Source organism: Sphaerodactylus townsendi, linkage group LG03 (assembly GCF_021028975.2).
Source record: "Sphaerodactylus townsendi isolate TG3544 linkage group LG03, MPM_Stown_v2.3, whole genome shotgun sequence".
Classification (NCBI taxonomy): Eukaryota; Metazoa; Chordata; class Lepidosauria; order Squamata; family Sphaerodactylidae; genus Sphaerodactylus; species Sphaerodactylus townsendi.
In genome coordinates this window covers 99,665,841-99,686,334 of record NC_059427.1, presented here as the reverse complement: position 1 = coordinate 99,686,334, position 20,494 = coordinate 99,665,841, and the positions used below count along the sequence as shown (strand labels likewise).

Sequence of the window (20,494 nt, the reverse complement as noted above, 5' to 3'; positions counted from 1 at the left end):
ATTACAGTAAGTCAATATTTGCTATGTATTTCCAGCACCCAAGAGGCTGAGCGTACATGATGGGAGTGTTTCATCTCCTTCCTGCAGCAGATACTCTTGCCCTCTCTCGTAGCTGTCTACTGCTTGAACCCCCCCCCACCCCCAACCAGAACTCTATGAAAGACAAGGGTCTAACTGACCTCCATCACCTTGTGCACCTGCAAAAGTGTTTTGGACATAAATCTGCCTACATTTGAGAATATTGAAGGAATACATCAGGGCAATTCTAGCTCTCATTGAAAGGCAAACATTAAGCAGTTTTGACTATGTAATAGAAATGCCAACAATATTTGGGGATGGAGGAATGTCCTGCCACCTTTAAGGATGTCTTAAAGTGTGAAAATTGGCAGCCAATTTTTTTCTTGGCATGAAGGTAAAGAATGTCACCGGCAAAACAGCATCTCATTCCCTCTGTTTTTTAATTCAGGTTGCTAGCAAAGTGGGCCTTCTGGATTTTTTATGAATCAATGTGAGAGCCAGAAGGTTTCTGTAAACATCTCATTCGTGCTCTAGCTGACACCAAAACCACCTTACTTCCCTATTCACAGTCCCCATATTGCATATGTTTCAGACAAAAACAATAAAAAGACCACAGTGAAGATAAATATGCAAATACCAAAGCATCAAAGAAATGATTTACATAAAATTAGAGAGAAATTTTCAATGACAAGTCATTTGATTACAATGTATGTAATAATAATGACTTAACATGTAACACACACAACACTGAACATCCCAGTGAAAAGCCATGTGCTCCACATACACCTCCCCAGAGAACATTGCTTTCTGCAAACAACAAGTTGTTGGTTGTCCCTGGCCCATGGCCCCCCAGGTCATCCAGCTGTTCTTGGTCTGTTTGAACACTCTATCAAATGAGACCTGGGCCCTGCAATATTTATCACAGTTCCACAAGGTCTGTAAGATAGAGATGTTCCATGAGGCTTGAGAATAGCAACAGTATCCACCTGGCTGGCCTCCTTTCCACTTTCCCTTTCCCTCTTTCTTTAAAATTTTTTTTTTGTTACTGCTGAGGACTTTGTGCAGGTTCCATCCCCAAAATGAGTTTGCCCCGTTTCATTTCCCTCAAGCCAGGATTTTCAAAAATTGCTAAACCAGCTATCCTTTTGCAAAATCCCAGATTGGAGCCAGTGGCCAGGGAGGAGTCAAGGAGGAACCACCTGCCACAGCAATACATTTTTCTTTTTAAAATTTTTTTGCATGTTGCATATACGCAGCTGCAAAGGTGCAACTGATCATATTGTGGGATGTTTGGCATGACTGCAGGGGTTCATTTCTGTTTGCCTGCTCAGCTACGCAAGTGTTGTAGGAAATTTAAAAAAGAGAAGCTTCTCCGGGCGAAGGCACAAAAACAACCTGGATTGTTTCCATGGGCTCCAATGGTTGCCTGCACAGCTCACGTGTGACTGTAAAAAAAGAAAATGAGTTCCTTTATAATGACTGCAACCTGTTATATATTTGCTGTGTCATATCAACCATTGTAGTGGAATTAATTTTTCTAATTTCTGTTGCTCTTACTTTGAGCTCATACAGAGAACCAAATTATTTCACTGTATGCTCTTTCTTCTATGGGGAGAGCTACATAGGAAGAACATACCAACTTAAGCATTTACTGAAAAAAAAATAAAGTGAAGCATTCAATGCGTGTTAAAGGAAATTTAACCCATTCCATACCTCTGCAGCTTCCTGTGAATCTTCCCGTGAAACATTCCCCCACCTGCTAGTGCTTGCTTGTTTATTTGTTTATTGGACTTCCCATACCATTTAGGGCTTTAAAGGTTAATGCCAAAACCGTGAACCAGATCTGATATTCAACTGGGAGCCAGTGCTGCTGGAGGAGTACAGGCCGGGGGCACATTGCCAGGGGCATTCCAGGGGCATGGTGGGGGCATTCCAGGGACGTGGCAGGGGCGTGGCAGGATCCAGTCATGCCCTGGGTGCAGTTTCCCCTTGCTCTGACCCTGCTCCTATGATTTGGGAAATTTCAACCCGCCACAACATGTAATCTATTGTGACCATGCCTTGAATCTAACATCCTACAACAGGTAAGAGAGATGGGGAAATGAAAAGACCAGAAAAGAGGGCAAATGCAAACAAGCAGAAGAAGCTTTGTTCATCAATTTTAAATGTACAGGGAGAATTTCTTGATTGCAATCTGGCAATATCTGCAACATTAAAAACTGCAGAATACTGAGAATTAAAATACTCTAGAAGCAAACTGATGTGAATATACCCAGAAGCTTTGACAGCACAAATTGATCATTCAGCTTAGACCAGGGGTCTGCAACCTGTGGCATAGCCAATTGGCCATGCTGTGCTAAGTATAAATATGAAATTGTAGTCCTTGAGTATCTTCGAGCCACAGGTTGCAGAGATCCCTCACTTAGAATTCAACCTGGTGCATTGGTGGCAAAGAAGAAAGTGGCAGGTGACCCTATACCATATGTGGCAACTACTGGCTGGGTCTAAACTCAGCATCCCTTTATGCTATGCCTAGTATACAGAGGTGCAATTGGGGACATTCTCCTGTAAGGTGTGAAGAGCTAAATAGTCCCTAATCATAGTAGGCAGATCGCTTCATCACTCTTTCCCACCGATACGGTGACCTCATCAGAATTAGGAGATGAAAAAAAGAGCAGGAATTTTTCCTGCATAAGTGCAACACAGAAATTTACTTACATAGATAGTACAGAGACATAGTACGCCTACCAAGTAATTTCATGCAGCCATTTGGTAATCGTCCAAATCCTCATGCCAAGAGGTAGGGAAAGTTATATCAATATGTTATGTTTTCAAAATGTGGTAATAGATAAATGTATCTGTGGCTTTCTCAAATAGTTCACAGCAGCCTCCAGAATTCTTTGAACTGCCTATAATTCCATAACAGATGCTACTCAAAGATAACCATCTCCTGACATTTTATTATGCATGTGTTAATGTTGTCTTGAAGCCTTTAAGTCTTGAGATACATTATATCCAAGATAGAAATGGAGTAGCTGGGCCAATGATCACGCTGGCTGCAGCTTGGAAGGAACATTGTAATACAGCATTAGACCAGAAGATGGCAGCATAGTGGCTAAGGCACAGGATCTGGGGAAACCCAGGTTAGAACCCCACTCCGCTATGGAAATCCTGTACTGTTAAATATTTGGGCCAGTTACACACTGTCAGCTGCAAATCTCAAGGCATTTGGACAGACCTCCAAATAAATCACGAAAGAAGAACAAAGAGGCAATGGCAAAACACCTTTGAATGTCTCTTCCTTGAAAACCCTATGGGGGCTCCATAATTCAGTTGTGGCTTGATGGCAAAACACTCACAATGCTGCACTGGAAATGTCAAGCTACTTACTTGGGCCAAAATAAATGGTTTCACCGCTTTATTGTTTGTTTTGGCATTATTCATTCCCTGCCAGACTCAGTGTGAATTCTGGACTCACCACCCGTGGTGCGCGCATATCATCTCACTGCAATAACTCTGGGAGGGCCAAGATCAAATATACTGGAAGAAAGATGGTGCAAGCTTGTGCAAGCTGGGAAGTAGCTGTGAAGGAGTCCTGAGGAGAGCATGGTGCAACTTCTAGCGACTGTGAAGGAGCCCCAGATGCTGGCACTCTCTACCTGAGGCAAAACCAATGGCCTTTAAGCCAGCATCGTCTACTCTGCGTTACAGATTTGCGCGAAGGGGAAAATACTCATCAGTTTCAAACAGAAAGTAAGTCATGTGTATTCTTACTGATGTCTACAGAATGGAAGCTGGCCATAATTCCATAGCAACAGTTCAAGGTAATTGTTTCACTTTTAAATAAAATATTACACCTATTATTGTTTCTGACTAGCATGAATTATTAAGCAAATTGCTATGTGTTGATGACTAAAAGCTGATGTATAAACCCAGATATACAACACTTCCAGTATTCAGTATGTGTACCTGTGTATGTTGTGCATGTAATGCTCAGGACTGATGCATTTCTGTAAAAAGTAGATTCCTATATTACGTGTACCATGTGCAAGTAGAGCATGGAAAAACAAATAACATTCTAACCCTTAAAATGTGTAAGGTGTGACATATCAGAAATGAATGGTGTTGCGACAAAAATGGCTCACATTAGGTAATATGGTAGTGAAGGATCCCTTCTGGTGTTGTTAGAGTAGATAAAGAGCTGATGGGCTTTTCTCTGTGTTCTCAGCACTTTTCCTACTTCAAGCTCTCGAGGAACCTGTCTCCCATGGTTGTTTCTAGATTTGAGACGACTAGGATCCACTCCCCATCAGCTTACGGGCTTTCAACTGGGCTGCGCTGGGACAGAGGCTGATGGGAATTGTAGTTCCTGAACATCTGGAGAGCCGCAGGTTCCCTACCCCTGCTCTAGACCTGCACAAAAATCTGCAGGGAAATATGCTGGACATAAACCTGTGTGATATTGAATTGACCACTAGAGGGAGCAAACACATGTGCAACTGAACAACCCCCCCCCCCCCCCCCCCAAAGAAACAGAAATGTACAAGCAAATGAGAATGTGTGAAAGCCCATTGTTAGTGCCATTGCAAGGGTGTGACACCTAGTACTCATGGCTAGTACTCAGGGCAGGTGCACCCTAACCAGGAGATATAAAGATCAGGCCTAGACTATCTTATAGTTGCCAGTCCAGTGCTGACAGCCAGTAGGAGATTATAGGAGTGACAACCTACCTGAATCAGCATCACATCATTGCAAAAATGTCACTTCTAGCATAAACCCAAAGGGGCATCATAATTTTGGCACAACGTTCTAGGATTCTCAAATTTAACCTTAGTAAGTGGTTTTGTCAGTATGTCTGCTATTATTTTCTTGTGTAAAGAGTCTAAATCTTCTTTTACTGCCATCTTTCTTTCTTTTTCACATGGAAACAACGTCATCTTTTCATCCCAGCTTTTGGGTTCATTATGGCTTGGCACATTCTTGTGGTAGGTGTATCTCTTTGGTGCCACTCCCTTTATACTTTCTGACATTATAGTTACTACAGTCTCTCTTTCTGTTCGTTGGCTCCATCATCTTCCCCTTCTGGTTGGGAAGTCTTTCCAGGACACGGTACAGGCAGGCAATGCTGTTATCCACTCTGTAAATGTGGCTTTGTGTCTGCTTTCTTTCATGGAATCATCTTGTTTTGAAGCGCACCGAATGCTTCTTTCATCTACGTAGGCATTGTTGCATTTTGACATCACAGATCTTAGGATCTATGACTCTGTAGCCTTTTGAATTTGGATTGTAGCCAGCTAATATTCCAACTTCAGCTCTTAGATTTAGTTTTCTTCTTCTCTCTTTGAATGTAAGTTTTTGCTCCAAAGGTCTTCAAATGCTTTAAGTTGGATTTCTGCTTCATCCATATTTCAAAAGAAGTCATTCCAATAGGTTTCTGTAGTGTTCTGTTGTAGAGATAGACTGCTGTATTGACAGCTTCTGTCCAACAGGTGTCAGATAGTCCAGCCTGCACTAATAGATAATGTGCAGTTTCAAGTATAGGTGTCAAACTCGCAGCCCTCCAGATGTTATGGACTACAGTTCCCATCATCTCCTGCCAGCATGCTGTATCCTGGTATCCCCAATCTGTCCCAAACATCTGGAGTCCATAACATCTGGAGGGCCGCGGGGTTGGCACCAGAGCATTTTGAGGAAGTGAGTATATTACTGATTTTGCTTCTTTAAGAGTTTCATTTATATAAGAAACTCACTTTGCATCAGAGAGAAAAGTATATGCAGTGAAAACTTCTAGACCCATAAACTTTGGTTGTATTGCAATGAATTAGTGGAGTAAATAATAGGACAGAGATGTAGGTGAGTTGTTTTGTAGAACTTTATTAGATAACATATGAATTTACACTAAATATAGGAACAGCAAACTTTGTCTATGCAAGTGCTCCATCTGGGTGCCTTTGCAGTCTATACGTGATTGTGTGTATATTTCTCCTCTTTTGCTGGAAGAAGAAAGGAGAGATCTTTCCAGAAGCTCATATGATTCTGGGCATGTGATTTCAGCAGTTAATTCTTGCTCGACTGAATGAAGCAAGTGCTTGTAAAATCCTAACAATAATTCTTTTAATTGGAAAATATCTTATAGGAAAGACCTGTCATCAGCATTTTTGATGTTGCTATAGTGTAATAGAAAACTCATAAGATATATAGCACAATATACCATTAAAGGAGTGGGTGGGGGTGATGGGGGTTAGTATTTTATGTCAGCCTCGTTCGCTGACAGGTGTTTTCTGTCCAAACTCCATTTCTCTCTGATGCTGCCATGTGGTACCCCGCCTATTCTTGTAGAGGGGTGTTATAGCCCTTATAACTACCTATCGGGATTGTAGGAGTAATCTGATGCACTAACAGCACTTGCTGCCTCTCTTGGTGCCATACTGTAATAGGTGGTGGTGTTAGAAAGTGCAGCCAATTTACGGCAACCTGGTAGGAGTTTTCAGAGCAAGAGTTGTTCAGAGGTGGCTCACCATTATCTGCTTCTGCATATGGGGTGGTCTCCCATCCAAATACTAACTACGGCTGAGCCTACTTAGCCTGGATCACCCAGGTTAAACACTCTAAATTATAGCTTTTTGCTTAATTCTAGGACCAAACAGCAATTTCAAATGTACGGCAAACAATTTTTCTGGGAACTTCAGATGTTCATGGATGATGACCAGCCAACGACTAGATTGGAAATTGAAGATTGCAGTCAGAAGTAAAAACACGTGAGCCCTATTTATTGTTACAGGCAACTCTTTGTAGAAAATAGTTCCAACGTGTATGGAAGAATAACTAAAGAATAACTAAAATATCTATAGGCAACTTATTGAAGGGATTCCCATATTGATGGCTGAGAACTGTGAAAAGCTTCTTATGTGAAAAGCTATAATACCACTGACAGTTCATGGTTAGACTGTAGAGGAAGAAGACATTAACATTCTGCAGTTATTGCAGATAATGAACATAGGAGCAGCCATGTTAGTATACATGAATATGTGCATTATATGTAGTTCCCAGCCTTGCCATTGTATGGACTGATAGAGGGAATGAGTTTAGAAGAAAGACATTATTCTACAAACTGAGGGGAACCCCCATTTTTGCAGAAAAATTATGAACTTCTTTTTTTAAATTCTAGGGTATTAAAAAAACCTTGAAACTAGAGAAGTTCTATCTGTGCAATTGCAGACAACATCTGGTGTGAGTAGTAGTGACATTTGGACTGCTGCTGCTGCTCTTGCCTCCTTTCCTTTCATCACTAGGAGGGAATGAACAGGGTGGCCAAAGATAGGCTGACTTCCCACGGCATTTGCACTGGGAAAGGGTAAAAGCTTCTGTAGCCAGCCCCCATGTTTTGGCAGTCACCTCCCTGCCCATTGCTGTGTCAGCCAGCTGGGGTAGGAGAAATGGGTTCCCCACCACAAGCACAGCTACTGCACACAAGTTAGTAGACAGGAGGAGCAGGAGGGCTAGAAGAACAGAAATCACCCCTACTGCTAGAGGAGGTGGTACTGCAAGCAAGTAGCTTGGCCTGTGAGCCATCGCTAAGGAAAGATGGGATACGCCTCCCCATTTCCCATGAATCTTATTATGTGAATGCTGCTACCCTGGGTGATAAGAACTTCCAGGGACAGAGCATTACTTAGGTCAGTTTTCTTTCAAGGATAGAACCCTGCAGAGTTATAACACTCATGTAGTGTTTGCTTTCTTTATAAATACACAGGTAGAGAACAAGTGGAGCCATGGAAGTACTCCCACGTTAGTTATATACTGAGAGAGAGACAAACACACACACACACACACACACACTATACTCTACAAGATGCTTCAGATCACACCCAGCAGTCTCACTCTCAAAATCAGAATTGCATTCTTGTCACTTGGGCCTTTTCCACACAGCGGCAGAAACAAACCTCCACCGGCATAAATTATGATAGTGTGCGAGCAGCCCCAACTTTCTTCCCTCAAAGCCCCAACTTTCTCCACTCACCTCTCCTTTCAGTGTCGCTCTGGAGGGCTGGAGGGACATGCTCACACTACCCTCCAACCTCCAGGGGTCGGAGGGCAGCGTGGGCATGTCCCTCCAGCCCTCCAGAGCGATTGTAAGGAATTCCATAGAAGCAGAAATAAAAGGCTTTTTGGTGAAAAAGACCGTTTATTCAGACATCTTAGAAAGCTCAAGTACACGCAGTGGCAGGAATGACACTTCCCGCCAGAAGCACAGGTTATAACTCTATCCATCCCATCCCCCTCCCGGCTTCCCATGGGAACGGAGACCTCATCTCCCGCGCAGAGATAAGGTCTCCGCCGATGAAGCTGGCCCATCGCCCGGGCTGTGGAATGTACTCAAGGTTAGGCGGCTGCCCTTCCCATCAACACCATTGAATCCTTTACACTCTGCCTCCCTTAAAGAAGACCCCTCCCCCCCAGGTTTATGCGGAAAGGCGCGGTGGAAAGCAGAAATAAGGGTGGGGGCGTCAATATTTTCGGAATAAACCCATTGATTATACCCAGAGGAATATCCCACCCAAGAGACTAAATATTGCAAGCGTTTGCGATTAAAGCGAGAGTCCAGGATGGCGTCAATTTCGTAATGCTTGTGGCCATCAATAATAGTCGGTGGGGGTCTCTCCGGCGGGTCGTGCCAGGCATCGGAAACGGGAGCCTCCTTGAGTAAACGCGTCAGGAGTCGAACCCATGTCCATGGGGGCTGAAGAAAGGCAAACAGCTGCTTCCCCCTCCTCTGGGTCGCCTTCGATGACTGCTTTAGATGAGCCCGTCGGGGGCGGCCCCGATTTGCGTGGTGGCTTGGCAGATGGGGTGCGCGTGGCTGGAGCGGTTGTTTTTTGTTTCTTCGGACAGGTGGCGGCTAGATGACCTGGTCCTCCGCAGTAAAGACACAATCTTAGCCGGCGACGCTTCAGCGGTGGTCTCGGGGAAGCTGGGCTAGGCTTGGTGGGCGGTAGTGGCAGGTTTTGGGCGTGGGCGGCCTCCGGCACGAGCGTATTCCAAGCGAGACGCCACCTGGGATCCCAACTGGATCCAATCAGCAAGTACAGTGCTGGTGGAACCCGAATTAAAAACACCGCTTCACGCAGCTTGCCGCCAACAGCATCCGAGAAGTATTCGTGATTTCATGCGTTCAGGCCACTCAGGGAGTTCGAGCAGCCGCATCAAATTCAATGGGCAAATTCTGCAAACGAAGCGGTTGCCCTGCTGGATAGTTTTGATGGTGCTGATAGTTTCATTGCTCGGATCTCAGCAAGCGCCTAAGGCTTGGAGTGAATGCGGGCACCGTGCGGCGAGTCTTCATCTTGTAGGTCCAAAAGGGTCACAAACCAGTCGGTTGCCGCCTCTATCCAGGACTGAGCCGATGTCCCGTGATTTTTTTTTCAAGGCCAGACCGGTATAGATTGTCATAGTCTTCCAAGTGGGCATCGAAGTTGTAAGATGAAGTAGGGGAGTTTGGAAGCCGGGTCCCATCGAAACGGGTAGGTATCGGGGGCCTGTAGTGTAACCCCCTTCATCGGCTCTTGGCGCCTGCAGGGGCGGCGGATGCTAGGTTGAGAAGGCGGGCAGCGGTTGCACAGGGGGGGCCGGAATCGGGTGGCGGTATTAATGCCGGTACGCTGGCGTTCCGGTGGGAGCTGGTCCTTGGAAGGTGGCAGGACCCAGCAGCGCTGCCTCTCTGGCGCGGGCAGTATCAGTGACAGCGCAGACTCCAACTTGGGCTCCTGGTCTGCTGCTTCCTCAGTTCCCTCTCCGCAGCCAGCTCTCTCTCCTTGCGGGTCAATGTATCCTGGTGCGCATGCAGAGCTGCTTTCTCTCAACTCCAATTTAGCCAGTTCGGCCCCGCTGGAACAGCTGCAGTAAGTTCACTTTATGGGCAAAGCAAGGCCTGAACGCCACGCTGCCGCTGTAAATCCAGTTTTGGAGTGTTCCAGGACCCGGCTTGACCGGACCGACTTCGGCGCATATTGTCATGGAGCGCATCTGCACGGCCCAACTCGAAGTTGGACTTCTTGGCGCTGTTTCGTTCCCGGTCCCTCTGCAGGTTTTCACGCTCTTGCTGCAGTTGTGCTCCGCTCCTCCCATAGTTGGCGCTCATCGGCCCATGCTTCTTGGGCATCTCGTGAAATCGCCTGACTTCCTCATCCCAGCTCTCTCTCGGCTGGAGAGGGAACAGATCCGGCTGGGAGTGCAGGCTTTCTTCGGTCTTTTCGCCGCCTCGAAGCAGGACATCGGAGACACCGTAGCCACCGGTGGCTCCTCGCGGCCCTCAGATGCAGCTGGCCCGGGATCAGGGGGGGGTCCGATCGGAAGACGGCACGGATACCCCTCCCAATCCCAGGTTTAGTCCCAGTGTCCTTCGGATCGGCCCCAGTAAGCAGCGCCACGGTGGTTCTTTGGGAGCATCACCAAAATACGCAGTCCAGGAATCGCTCACCTGACTCCTGGGTTGCCGCATGACGAGTGGTCAGGCCCGTCTCCTCCATGACAGGTTGCATCTGAGGTTTGTAATCCATACTAAAACGGGTAGATATCCTGGATCCACAGGCCGACCCATAGATAGCGCCCAAAACGACTCATGGGTTCCCATGGTCGTTGCCACGCCCCTCGCTCCAACGTGGAGGCAAAGGAAGACTCGCGGCTGATAATGAGGATCGGAAAGAGTCACCAGCGAGACCCGTTCTCCCGCCAGTTCCTCCAGATCCAGAAGGGAAAGGTCGGAGCCCTCTTTGGGGGCTACCGCACCTTCCCCAGAAACATCCAACCTCTCCATGCCGAGACACCAGAGGTCCACTGCACTAGGAATATAGATGAATTAGGATTCCTGCCACAATGTAAGGAATTCCATAGAAGCAGAAATAAAAGGCTTTTTGGTGAAAAAGACCGTTTATTCAGACATCTTAGAAAGCTCAAGTACACGCAGTGGCAGGAATGACACTTCCCGCCAGAAGCACAGGTTATAACTCTATCCATCCCATCCCCCTCCCGGCTTCCCATGGGAACGGAGACCTCATCTCCCGCGCAGAGATAAGGTCTCCGCCGATGAAGCTGGCCCATCGCCCGGGCTGTGGAATGTACTCAAGGTTAGGCGGCTGCCCTTCCCATCAACACCATTGAATCCTTTACAGCGATGTTAGAAGAAGAGGGGAGGGGAAAAGTGGCGTCTTCCCGCCAGAGCGGTTTCCATCACGCCGGCTTGAAGACACCACTTTTTAAAAAACCTTTTAAAAAGCGGCACCTTCGCACTGCTTGGAGGGAGCCAGGATGGTGCTGCTGTGATGCAGGAGTGCCTCCTGTGCGAACAGCACTCCAGGGACCATTTTTCCCATCCCTGGGGCACTGTTTTTGGCCATGTGGAAACGGCCTTGGATTCCTTCAGGTGGGGGTTGTCTCTTCCAAGCCCTAGTGAGCACTTGGACAGACCTATTTCTGGATATCTAAAGCCTCTTGTGGAGAAAGATACTATTACAGCACTTTGCTATTCTTTGACACGTTTGGAAGACCAGCATTTCCCAACTTGTGGGTCCCACCCCAAAAGTGGATTGTGAAGCTTATGAAAGTGACTCCTAAGTTTTTGCAGGTTTACTGATTTGTGTGTGCTCCATTGTTGTTGTTGTTGTTGTTGTTGTTGTTGTTGTTGTTGTTGTTGTTGTTGTTGTTGTTTTAAGTGGATCACCTTCTCAAATAAATTTGAACTTGTGGGTCGTAACATCAAAATGAGGCCTGGCTACAGAAAACCTCTGGGATAGATTAATCAGTAGGAATGAGATGTCAAACTCCTTACAATCTTAATGCCCATTTCAAACTGTCCTTATAATCCATTTTACCAGTCATTTGCTAGTGGATTGTTGTGTCATTTCAGACACAACCATTTGAGGTCCTTGGTTGCTAATGGATTTTTTAAAAACAATTTCAGATAAATCCACTTCTATCCCCTTTGGCATCAGATGCTTTACTGAAAGCTGCTTCTCCTGGTTTCAGTTCTTCCTTGCACCTCTGAATTGCTCCAATGTGCTATTTGAAATATCTGGAGGACTTCTGAAAGCCCCCTGCTTTTTCCATGATGTGTTCTCTTTCACCCATTTTTTAACGTTCTAAAATTTGAGCTATAGAGCATAGCATCATGCAGCTATCACCTGCATTCAGATACACTTCACTGCTATGGTTCTATAGTGCCTTTAAAAAAAAAAAAGGAGTGAAAAAGAATGTGCAGTGGAAAAAGTCAGGAGGAAAAAGGGATCCGGTTTGAAATGGCCAGAGCACTTCAGAGACCTTTAGAGGGAGCAGATGAATTGAAGTGAGCTGAATGAAATGCCTATCTTTGTATGACTTTACTCAGAAATGGGCCAACAACAGATGACATCCAGTTTAGAATGGTATCTCTATCAATTTCTATGTATGTGTGTCATATCATAACAGTTTGTTATAAGAGACACCATGCATGGTGTCTTGCAACAGTCCTTTCCACACAAATCTCCTAAAACATTTGAAAAATGTTTTCAACCCCCCTGCGTTTATCACAATGTATGTCCTGACCCAGCCCCTTGAAATGATTCATGGCTGCCATTATATGTCCCTCCCTTTTTTTTAGCTAGTTGAAGAATTAATGCTTCCATGCTTCACAGCTTCATGCTGTGATTCTCCATAATTTGTATAATCAGTGCCTCAAAGATTAGCCCAATAAAATCACAAAAACTCACAGAAATTATGAAATGCACAGGTGAGGGGGAATGGAGAATGAGCTCACAAAATGTCGCTGAGGAGGAAATTCAGGGATGGAAGACAGGCGTGGAAAACTTTTTAAGGAGACCACACAGAAGTGAAGCCCATTTTGAAAACATTTCATACCAAATAATTGTTTTTAAAGGGGATACACTGAAAACATTTTGAGGCTGGAAAACCATAGGTGGTAAAAAAAATTTAGAACTCCATGGAGGAAATGTTTTATTTCCTGCCTCAAAACATTTTAAAAGGTTTGTGTGGGAAAGGCCAATGTTTCATTTTCCTCCCTCAAAATCTATTCTCTGGACTCTTCCAAGACAATGAATAAATTGGCAGATGGCCATAATAATCACTTAACAGAAAATAACTAGAGAATCACAATTTGCTCAGTGTGTGAGAAGCTACAACCATTGTACACTTTGAAAAGTTCTGAAATGAAAAAGAGTCTTCTGGAACCATAAAGATTTACTTTTATTGTCACATAAGTTTACCTGCACTAGAGTTCATTTCATTGGATGCAAAGATTTATCCTGAGTACAAGATAAGATCAGTGATCATTCACAACTGAAATAATTGGTGGCAATGCCGCTTTTTATATCTGTATCTATACAGATAATAGCATATTTCACTCTGGAAGATGAGCAGCAAACTAGCCCCTAATGGTGCGAGTTCCTGTAATAGTCTTGCCTGAGAAAACCTGGGGACAGGATTGGCATTTTGGTTTGCTGAGGGCATAATGGTTGCCATCTGAGAAAAATATATATAGATTTTTAAAAATATTTATGCACTTTATGAAATGAACACAATTGTCAACCATTTATAGTGCAGTAGATCTCACACAGCCCAGTCCAGAGGGGGGCAGATCCCCTTCTCAAACTGGCATAGCCTGCACCGGCATGGTTGCACATTCCACCCACTGCAAGGGGCAAATGTGCCAACAAGGGGGTTACTTACACCAGCAGCTGGGAAGCCACCATTCCCGCCTAGGCCCGCCAGTGCAGAATGCTGTGTGGCTGGGGGCATTGCAGAGGCAGTCCAGGTGGTGGAGCCAACCTTAATCAGTTTCTACTGGCCACCCAGCCCCCATGCGCCAGCAGGGCCAACCTCAAAAATACACCATGAAAAATCTCTGTTATCCCCTATGGGAGATTTTTGTGGGTGTGTGGGGTATTTTGGGGGCTTTCGGTGCCACGGGAAAGCCCTTTGGAGATGACATGGTAGTACAAGACTAGTGCCATCCCTGCCTACCAGCCCATTTTGGATAAAGCTGTAAGGCTTGGATTACATGAATGAGTTCTGTGCATGATATAGTCTCTGTTGCAGAGTGCATTTCCTATTCCACTAGCACTTCTTGCACAAGAGCCCACTGAAAACCATTAAACTTGTGCAGACAGGAAGAGGAGACTTTCTGCACAACACAAATAAGGTAGGAAATAAAATGTTTCCTCCATGGAGTTCCACATAGTTTTTAGCCCAAAATGTTTTATTTCTCACCTGAAAACATTTTATTTGCATGCTGTTCTTTGGTGATTCTTTTTATGAAAACGTCTTGAGAATGTTTTCACTTGCTGTACGATCTCTTTACAATGTTTCCCCAGACTTCTTCGTCAACGCCATTTTCTGAGCCCACTTGGTTGTCCTATTACAGTATTTCTATTATATCTTTTTCCTGGCTCACAAGAATTAGCAATAAAATCATAAATCCCAATAGAAATGATTAACAACACTTTATCTGATAATCCAAATATCAACAATGGCAACAATAATGCAATACATGAATAACATTAACAGACAAGACAGGGATCCCAAAATATGCACAAAAGATCATGAGTCTCTGTATAAATAATATCCCTTCCATGAAAACCTTGCAATTCAATAGTCTCCTGTTGTGGTATCCAGCTGAACAACTGGCAACTGTAGTACTTCTAACTTTTGATATTCATTCATGCTCATGCATGACCAGTTTATCTCTTTACATGGTACCCAGATCTGGCAATGGGAGTACTTCAAGCTTCTATTATTAGAGAAACAAGCAGCCAACTATTTGGATATTCCAATGTTTTGATGGACAAACATTCTTTTCCTTTTAGTGGATTTGATTACTGGAGGTCTGTTTGATGCTTCACAATTGAATGCTTCAATTGTGCTTCAATTGATGCTTCACAAGCTTTTCATGGAAGGAACATTATTTATACAGAGACTCATGATCTTTTGTGCATATTTTGGGATTTCTTTCTTGTCTGTTAATGTTGTTCGTGTATTGCATTATTGTTGCCATTGTTGATATTTGTGTTATTGGATATAGTGTTTTTAATCTTTTCTATTAAAGTTTATGGTTTTATTGCTGTTCTTTTAAGCCAGGCAGAGCCATTTTAATTCATATCCATACTGTTTCTGACTCATTCTTTATATTTAGGTTCATACTGTATTTCTGTCAGTTTTTTTTAATTTATGGGGGGGTCATGCCTATGTTCCTATGTAGGCGTGACTCCTAGAGATTTCAGCACAAGGTTTTGGAGCTTCATAGCTACAAATCTTAAATGTTTTTAAAAACCAGAACCACAAATTGGTGGCCAGGAAGTGTTTTTGAGGGGGTGATTGTGGACAAATGCAGGGGGGCAGTGAGAATGCTTGCAAAATATTTTCAGGAGCTTGATCATAAAGGGCCACTATCTAGCATGGATAGAACTCGTTTATAGAAGTCAAGCTTTTGTCTTGAAGGTGTCACAAGATCTTTTATAGCTGTTGTTGCAACAGACACCCCTTTTCAAATCATTTGCTGGATGCCTGTGGCTAAACAACCATGTTGGAAACAGCATGAATGTCCTAAATTGTTGAAAGGAAAATTCACCATGCAATTTTTTTTTTTTTGGAATTCATGGACAGGGATAATATTTTAGGAAGCATAACTTGTGAGAAGCCCATAAGAGACCCTACAACATTGCAAAGTTACTCCGTTTCCTGCAAGAAAGAGAGACCTTGCCCAGGTGTTGAAGAGTACCAGCCAACTGAAATGGTTCTGGAAGTTTTTGACAAAAATCAATATGAAAACGACACTGTCAGCTTCTTCATCAAAGACATCAGTGAGTAAGGATGAAGGGGTCTTTTCTCAGTTTAGCAGGGTTGGGGTTGCAACAAATATGATTCTTGTTAAAGTGATAATTTATTTTCACATCTGCAATGTATGGTATTTGGGCACTATGTTCCAGTATACATTATTCTGTGATCCATTGTCAAGGTCTCTGTGGGTGTTTGTGAAAAAGACTTCTTACTTAAAATATTTCCAATCATAAAGTGAAGATCCTTGTGCTGAGGTGGCAGCTGCTGCCGCCACCGCAGCATTGTTTTTCAGTATATACAGCCAATCAGAAGCTCTGCTGGGCAAAAAACTCCACCTGGCCCCATCCACTGTTAGGCACAATGGCATCCATTGGACATTGTATTGGGGACCCCTGGAATAGATCTTACAGCGGATTCTTACATATCTGGTAGCAATTCAAAACTTCCCTTTGCCAGATATTTCACATCTTACATTCTTATTTTACTTACATTTTTTAGTGAATGAACCTTCTGTAGCAGTTAGCTAATCTGTAGCAGTTAGCTAAGCAGTTAGCTAATGAGGACATACATTTTAACTAATGCTGATTGAATTGTGCCTTGCAGTAAAGCCTGATGTTACTGCTTGTGAAATAGTATGCAATGGGACAGCCTGCCAAGTGATTTGGAAACCCCCTCAAACCTGGAGTACTCCATTATCTTATTTTGGGCTGAAATATCGGATCAAAACAATTGGAGCCTCAGAAAAGGTAAGTCTTCTGTAACTAGATTCCCCCCTCCCCCACTTTAACAATATGTTGGTATATTTCCACCATGGGAAAATACCATCAAAAGTTATGAACTGGAGATCTGTGAGGACAGGTGGAAGGCTCACAATGCAATCCTTAGCAACTTTCTAAGTGATTGAAGTCATTGGGTGCAGAAGGGTTAATTTGGTTAGGATGACACTGTTCCTAACTGAAATATCTATTTGTTAGCTTAAGTCACAAATCATTTACGCCACAATTTTATTTCCCCCAATGACTACCCCAATTGTCCTGTATAACTTCCAACAATTGAAAAATAAGATAATTTCTCCATTGCCCTCAGCATTCACTATTGACCAGCTGATAACTAACTAACTAACTAACTAACTAAATAAATAAATAAATAAATAAATAAATAAATAAATAAATAAATAAATAAATAAATAAATAAATAAATAAGGAGTGCCCTTTGAAGGACATATTCCCATTATCTTATGAATATTTACGCTTTGGAGGACATATTCCCATTATCTTATGAATATTTACGCTTCTTTCTTTGCCACTTAATAACTCCATAAACTATGGATTTAGTTGTGATATAGATCACAAAGTGTAAGAGAACCATATTAACCCAGTTTACATTCCTTCAACATTCCTTTCCTTCTTAAAACTTGAAGAAATTGGATCAGTTGTAGTCACTGATAATAGCAGTGTCATTTTAGAAGATTATTATGCAAACAGCTCCCCAGACTGATTTTAGCTGGTGGCTTACAATCAACTGCTGGGTTTTTTTCTTCTTCAAAGGTTTACTGAGTATGTAAGGCTGAGTATGTATATAGAACTTGTGGTGGTAAATGTTCTAAACAAAATTACGTCTGTCTCCATTAACTCCATTGACTGACATTCCAGTCAAAACATGTGGCCGTCCAAATATTACCAGATCTGTGCTAATCTGATAATTAGATCATCAAGCAGAAGCCATGACATTCAGAAAACAGAATGGCATGAGAAATTTATTTTTCATACCCAAGAGGAAGATGACGTGTGAAATTTTTCAGACATGTAGAGTCAACGTGGTTATAACATTTTGATCTCCATATCTTCCGTCTGCTTTTAAAGAGCAATCATCATGTCTAGGAACCTCTGGAAATCTTGTTGAAAATTTGTTTCATTTATGCTTAATGCCATTTTTCTTACATGTCATTGAACTAAGTTGTGCTTTCATTCTCAGATTTATGAAGTTGATAACCCTATACAACTGGAAAATGGAAATCGCCTAGGCTGCAGTTTTAAAATTAAGAAAAACAAAATATACTATATCCAATCCAGAGACAGATACAATGAGAAATCTGCTTGGAGTGAATGGTCTAAGCCTTGCAGGTATAACTAATAATATTTAATAAAAAGAAATTAAAAGCACATTTGGAACATTTGGGTAGATTTGTATCAACACAACTTTTTTGCAGTAACTGGAAGCTAATTTGTTGTACATAGTAAATGATTTTAGGAAGAATGAACTTCTTGTATGCACTCTGGTTTATTTCAGTTAAACCTTATAATATATTGTTGTCTATTTTCTCTCCCCCTCCCCTCCCTGAGTACAGGCAACAATACAATATGATTACTACTCATTTATAGACACTAGGAATCCATTATTTGTGAAGTACTTTATTGATATGAACAGTATCTTAATAACATTTTGTCTGGGGATTTCCAACTACTTTATGTCCTCCTGCTACTTAAAAGTTTTTGAAAGTGCTTAAATGCCCTGTTTACACTGTTACCAGAACACTGGCAGGCAATAGTCTTATTGTTTGTGAAAGACAGGTTGAGAAGGAAGTACCAATTATCCTTCACTAGCTGAAGAGAAAAACACTTTTATGGCAGCAACACTTTTCTAAATCTTGGCACCGACGTGAATTGTTGGTCCAGGGGAGGTGGTTATTGTTTTTTGTTTCGTTTTGTTTTGGGAATATTGAAGGTAGAATAACAGAGTCATCTTTGTTCAAGGTATTCATATTCATTTCATAGTTTGCATAGCTTATGGCAGTGTTCCCAAACCTACACAGTCTGCTTTGTTGAAAAAGTCTTGGGCCCAAAGCAATGAGTGTGCAAGATATCTGTCCCATACCACGTTGTATCTGTAGTGACTCTCCAGCTTGAATATACATGTACTTTAAATGAAAAACAATAAATGCTCCTGTAACCTTTATAGCGTCTCTGAGAAGTAACAGACAATATTGGCAGACTGTGGGCTATAGTTATAAGGAGTCCATAATGAGCTCACCTACTTTCTGGTTGTCCTCCACTTTCAAATGCAAATCCTTCTCTCCTACCTCTTGTCAGCTTTAGTCATTGTTTAGAATTAATTATCTTCACCAGCACTAACCAAGGTTATCTTAATCATATTTTAAATACTTAAAGGAGTACACTGGTAAAAAGAAGAAACTTCTACAGCATTAATCACGTTTAGCACCAGTAGAGACGAAATGTGGGGCACAATAGATAACGTCAAAAGAAGAAAAGTGGAAGAATTAAGTTTAGACAAGGAAAGAAGAATAGCACACAGTACATAAAACACAGTTTAAAGATTACAGTATTACATTTCATTTGGTCTGTACCTCTTTCCACCACAACCACCTCTGTTATATATTTGAATGTGTCTGCCTCAATCTGCACTTATATTTCACTTAGTAGCATCTGGAGATGCTCTTCTAGGTTGCCAACCCCAAGCTCCTCCTTCACATCTCTGCTCAGAACAGTGAAGGTGGGGGGTGGGAAACTGGTGGCATCATGCCTTTCAAGAAATTGTGAGAAACTCTGTGGTAAAACCAGAAATTCCCAGAGGCATGATGTCATTTCCAGGTTTTCTTGGAAAATGACATCATGCTATTGCTGATAGCCACCCCACTCCATGTCTCACCACCTTTGTATCCTGCTGGTTGTCAGTAAATATCTTACAATGTCCAGGTAAGGGAGCAATGGAATTAAGTAAAAATGTGAAACTGATTTGAAGCAGAGGTTTAATTTGGTTCCACTTGCAAGGCAGAAGCAAAGTTATCAAATATAGACATGCTATGGATGCAGGTATCTTACTGTTTTGACAATGTTTCCTTTTGTTTTCAGTGTTGTATCTCAAAAAGAATGGCCAAGACCATCACACTCACCATTCCAAAATAAACATAGCCCCATGCAAATCCAGAAGGACTTGAGCTGAAGATGCCTGAGAAAACGTGGAATGGATTGGTTTTGTAATTGTTATTTAATATTTATATTGGAATCAACTATACTTTTCATGTTACTATATACTTCATATTAGTAATCGCATTATTATTTATGTAGTGGTATCAGTAGGTTGTTTTGTTAATTTGTTAGTTTTATACCACTTTTCAATACAAATTTTCAAAATGGTCGCCATTGGAAAAGAAATGCAATTTGGGAAAAGTACTAAAGTCCAGTGGCGTAGTGCCAACAGGGCAGGGGGCACAATGCTATGGGCGGAGCCACGGCAGGGGCGTGGCGAGGGCAGGAAGCGCTGGGGCAGGGGCACAGGGCGCACGTGTGCCCCAGGCACAGTTTTCCCTCGCTCCGCCCCTGCTAAAGTCTTTTACACTTCTAGCAGAGAAGCAGCCAGTATTGTGCATTGTGTTCTTACAGCAGGAAAAGACATCCCTTCCCAACCAATACCTGCTCTGCTCCACAGCTATGACACAGAAAGGGAGAAGGAGCAAATAGTTTTTTAAAAATTGAAATTGATTGGCAGACCAGGCAAACTGCTTTACCATTTAAAACTGCTCATACAACTGAGTAATATACACTACAGGAACTATTTCTGATACGTATATTTCAGACTTTATGTGTGTTTATTTCCTTCTGCTTCATGCTATGGGTTGGATCCACTGAAGGGGGGG

The 20,494-nt window shown here is 42.8% G+C and overlaps 1 protein-coding gene across 1 annotated transcript; it reads left to right on the top strand.

The window, feature by feature from the left end:
• The first annotated feature begins 3,747 nt into the window (after positions 1 to 3,747).
• On the top strand, positions 3,748 to 19,812 carry IL12B (interleukin 12B). Its single transcript, XM_048491829.1, has 6 exons — positions 3,748 to 3,771; positions 6,656 to 6,776; positions 15,667 to 15,863; positions 16,444 to 16,586; positions 17,815 to 17,963; positions 19,710 to 19,812. The coding sequence occupies exons 2-6, from the start codon at positions 6,718 to 6,720 to the stop codon at positions 19,798 to 19,800; spliced, it is 639 nt and encodes a 212-aa protein (XP_048347786.1). The 5' UTR covers positions 3,748 to 3,771; positions 6,656 to 6,717; the 3' UTR covers positions 19,801 to 19,812.
• The last annotated feature ends 682 nt before the right edge of the window (positions 19,813 to 20,494 follow it).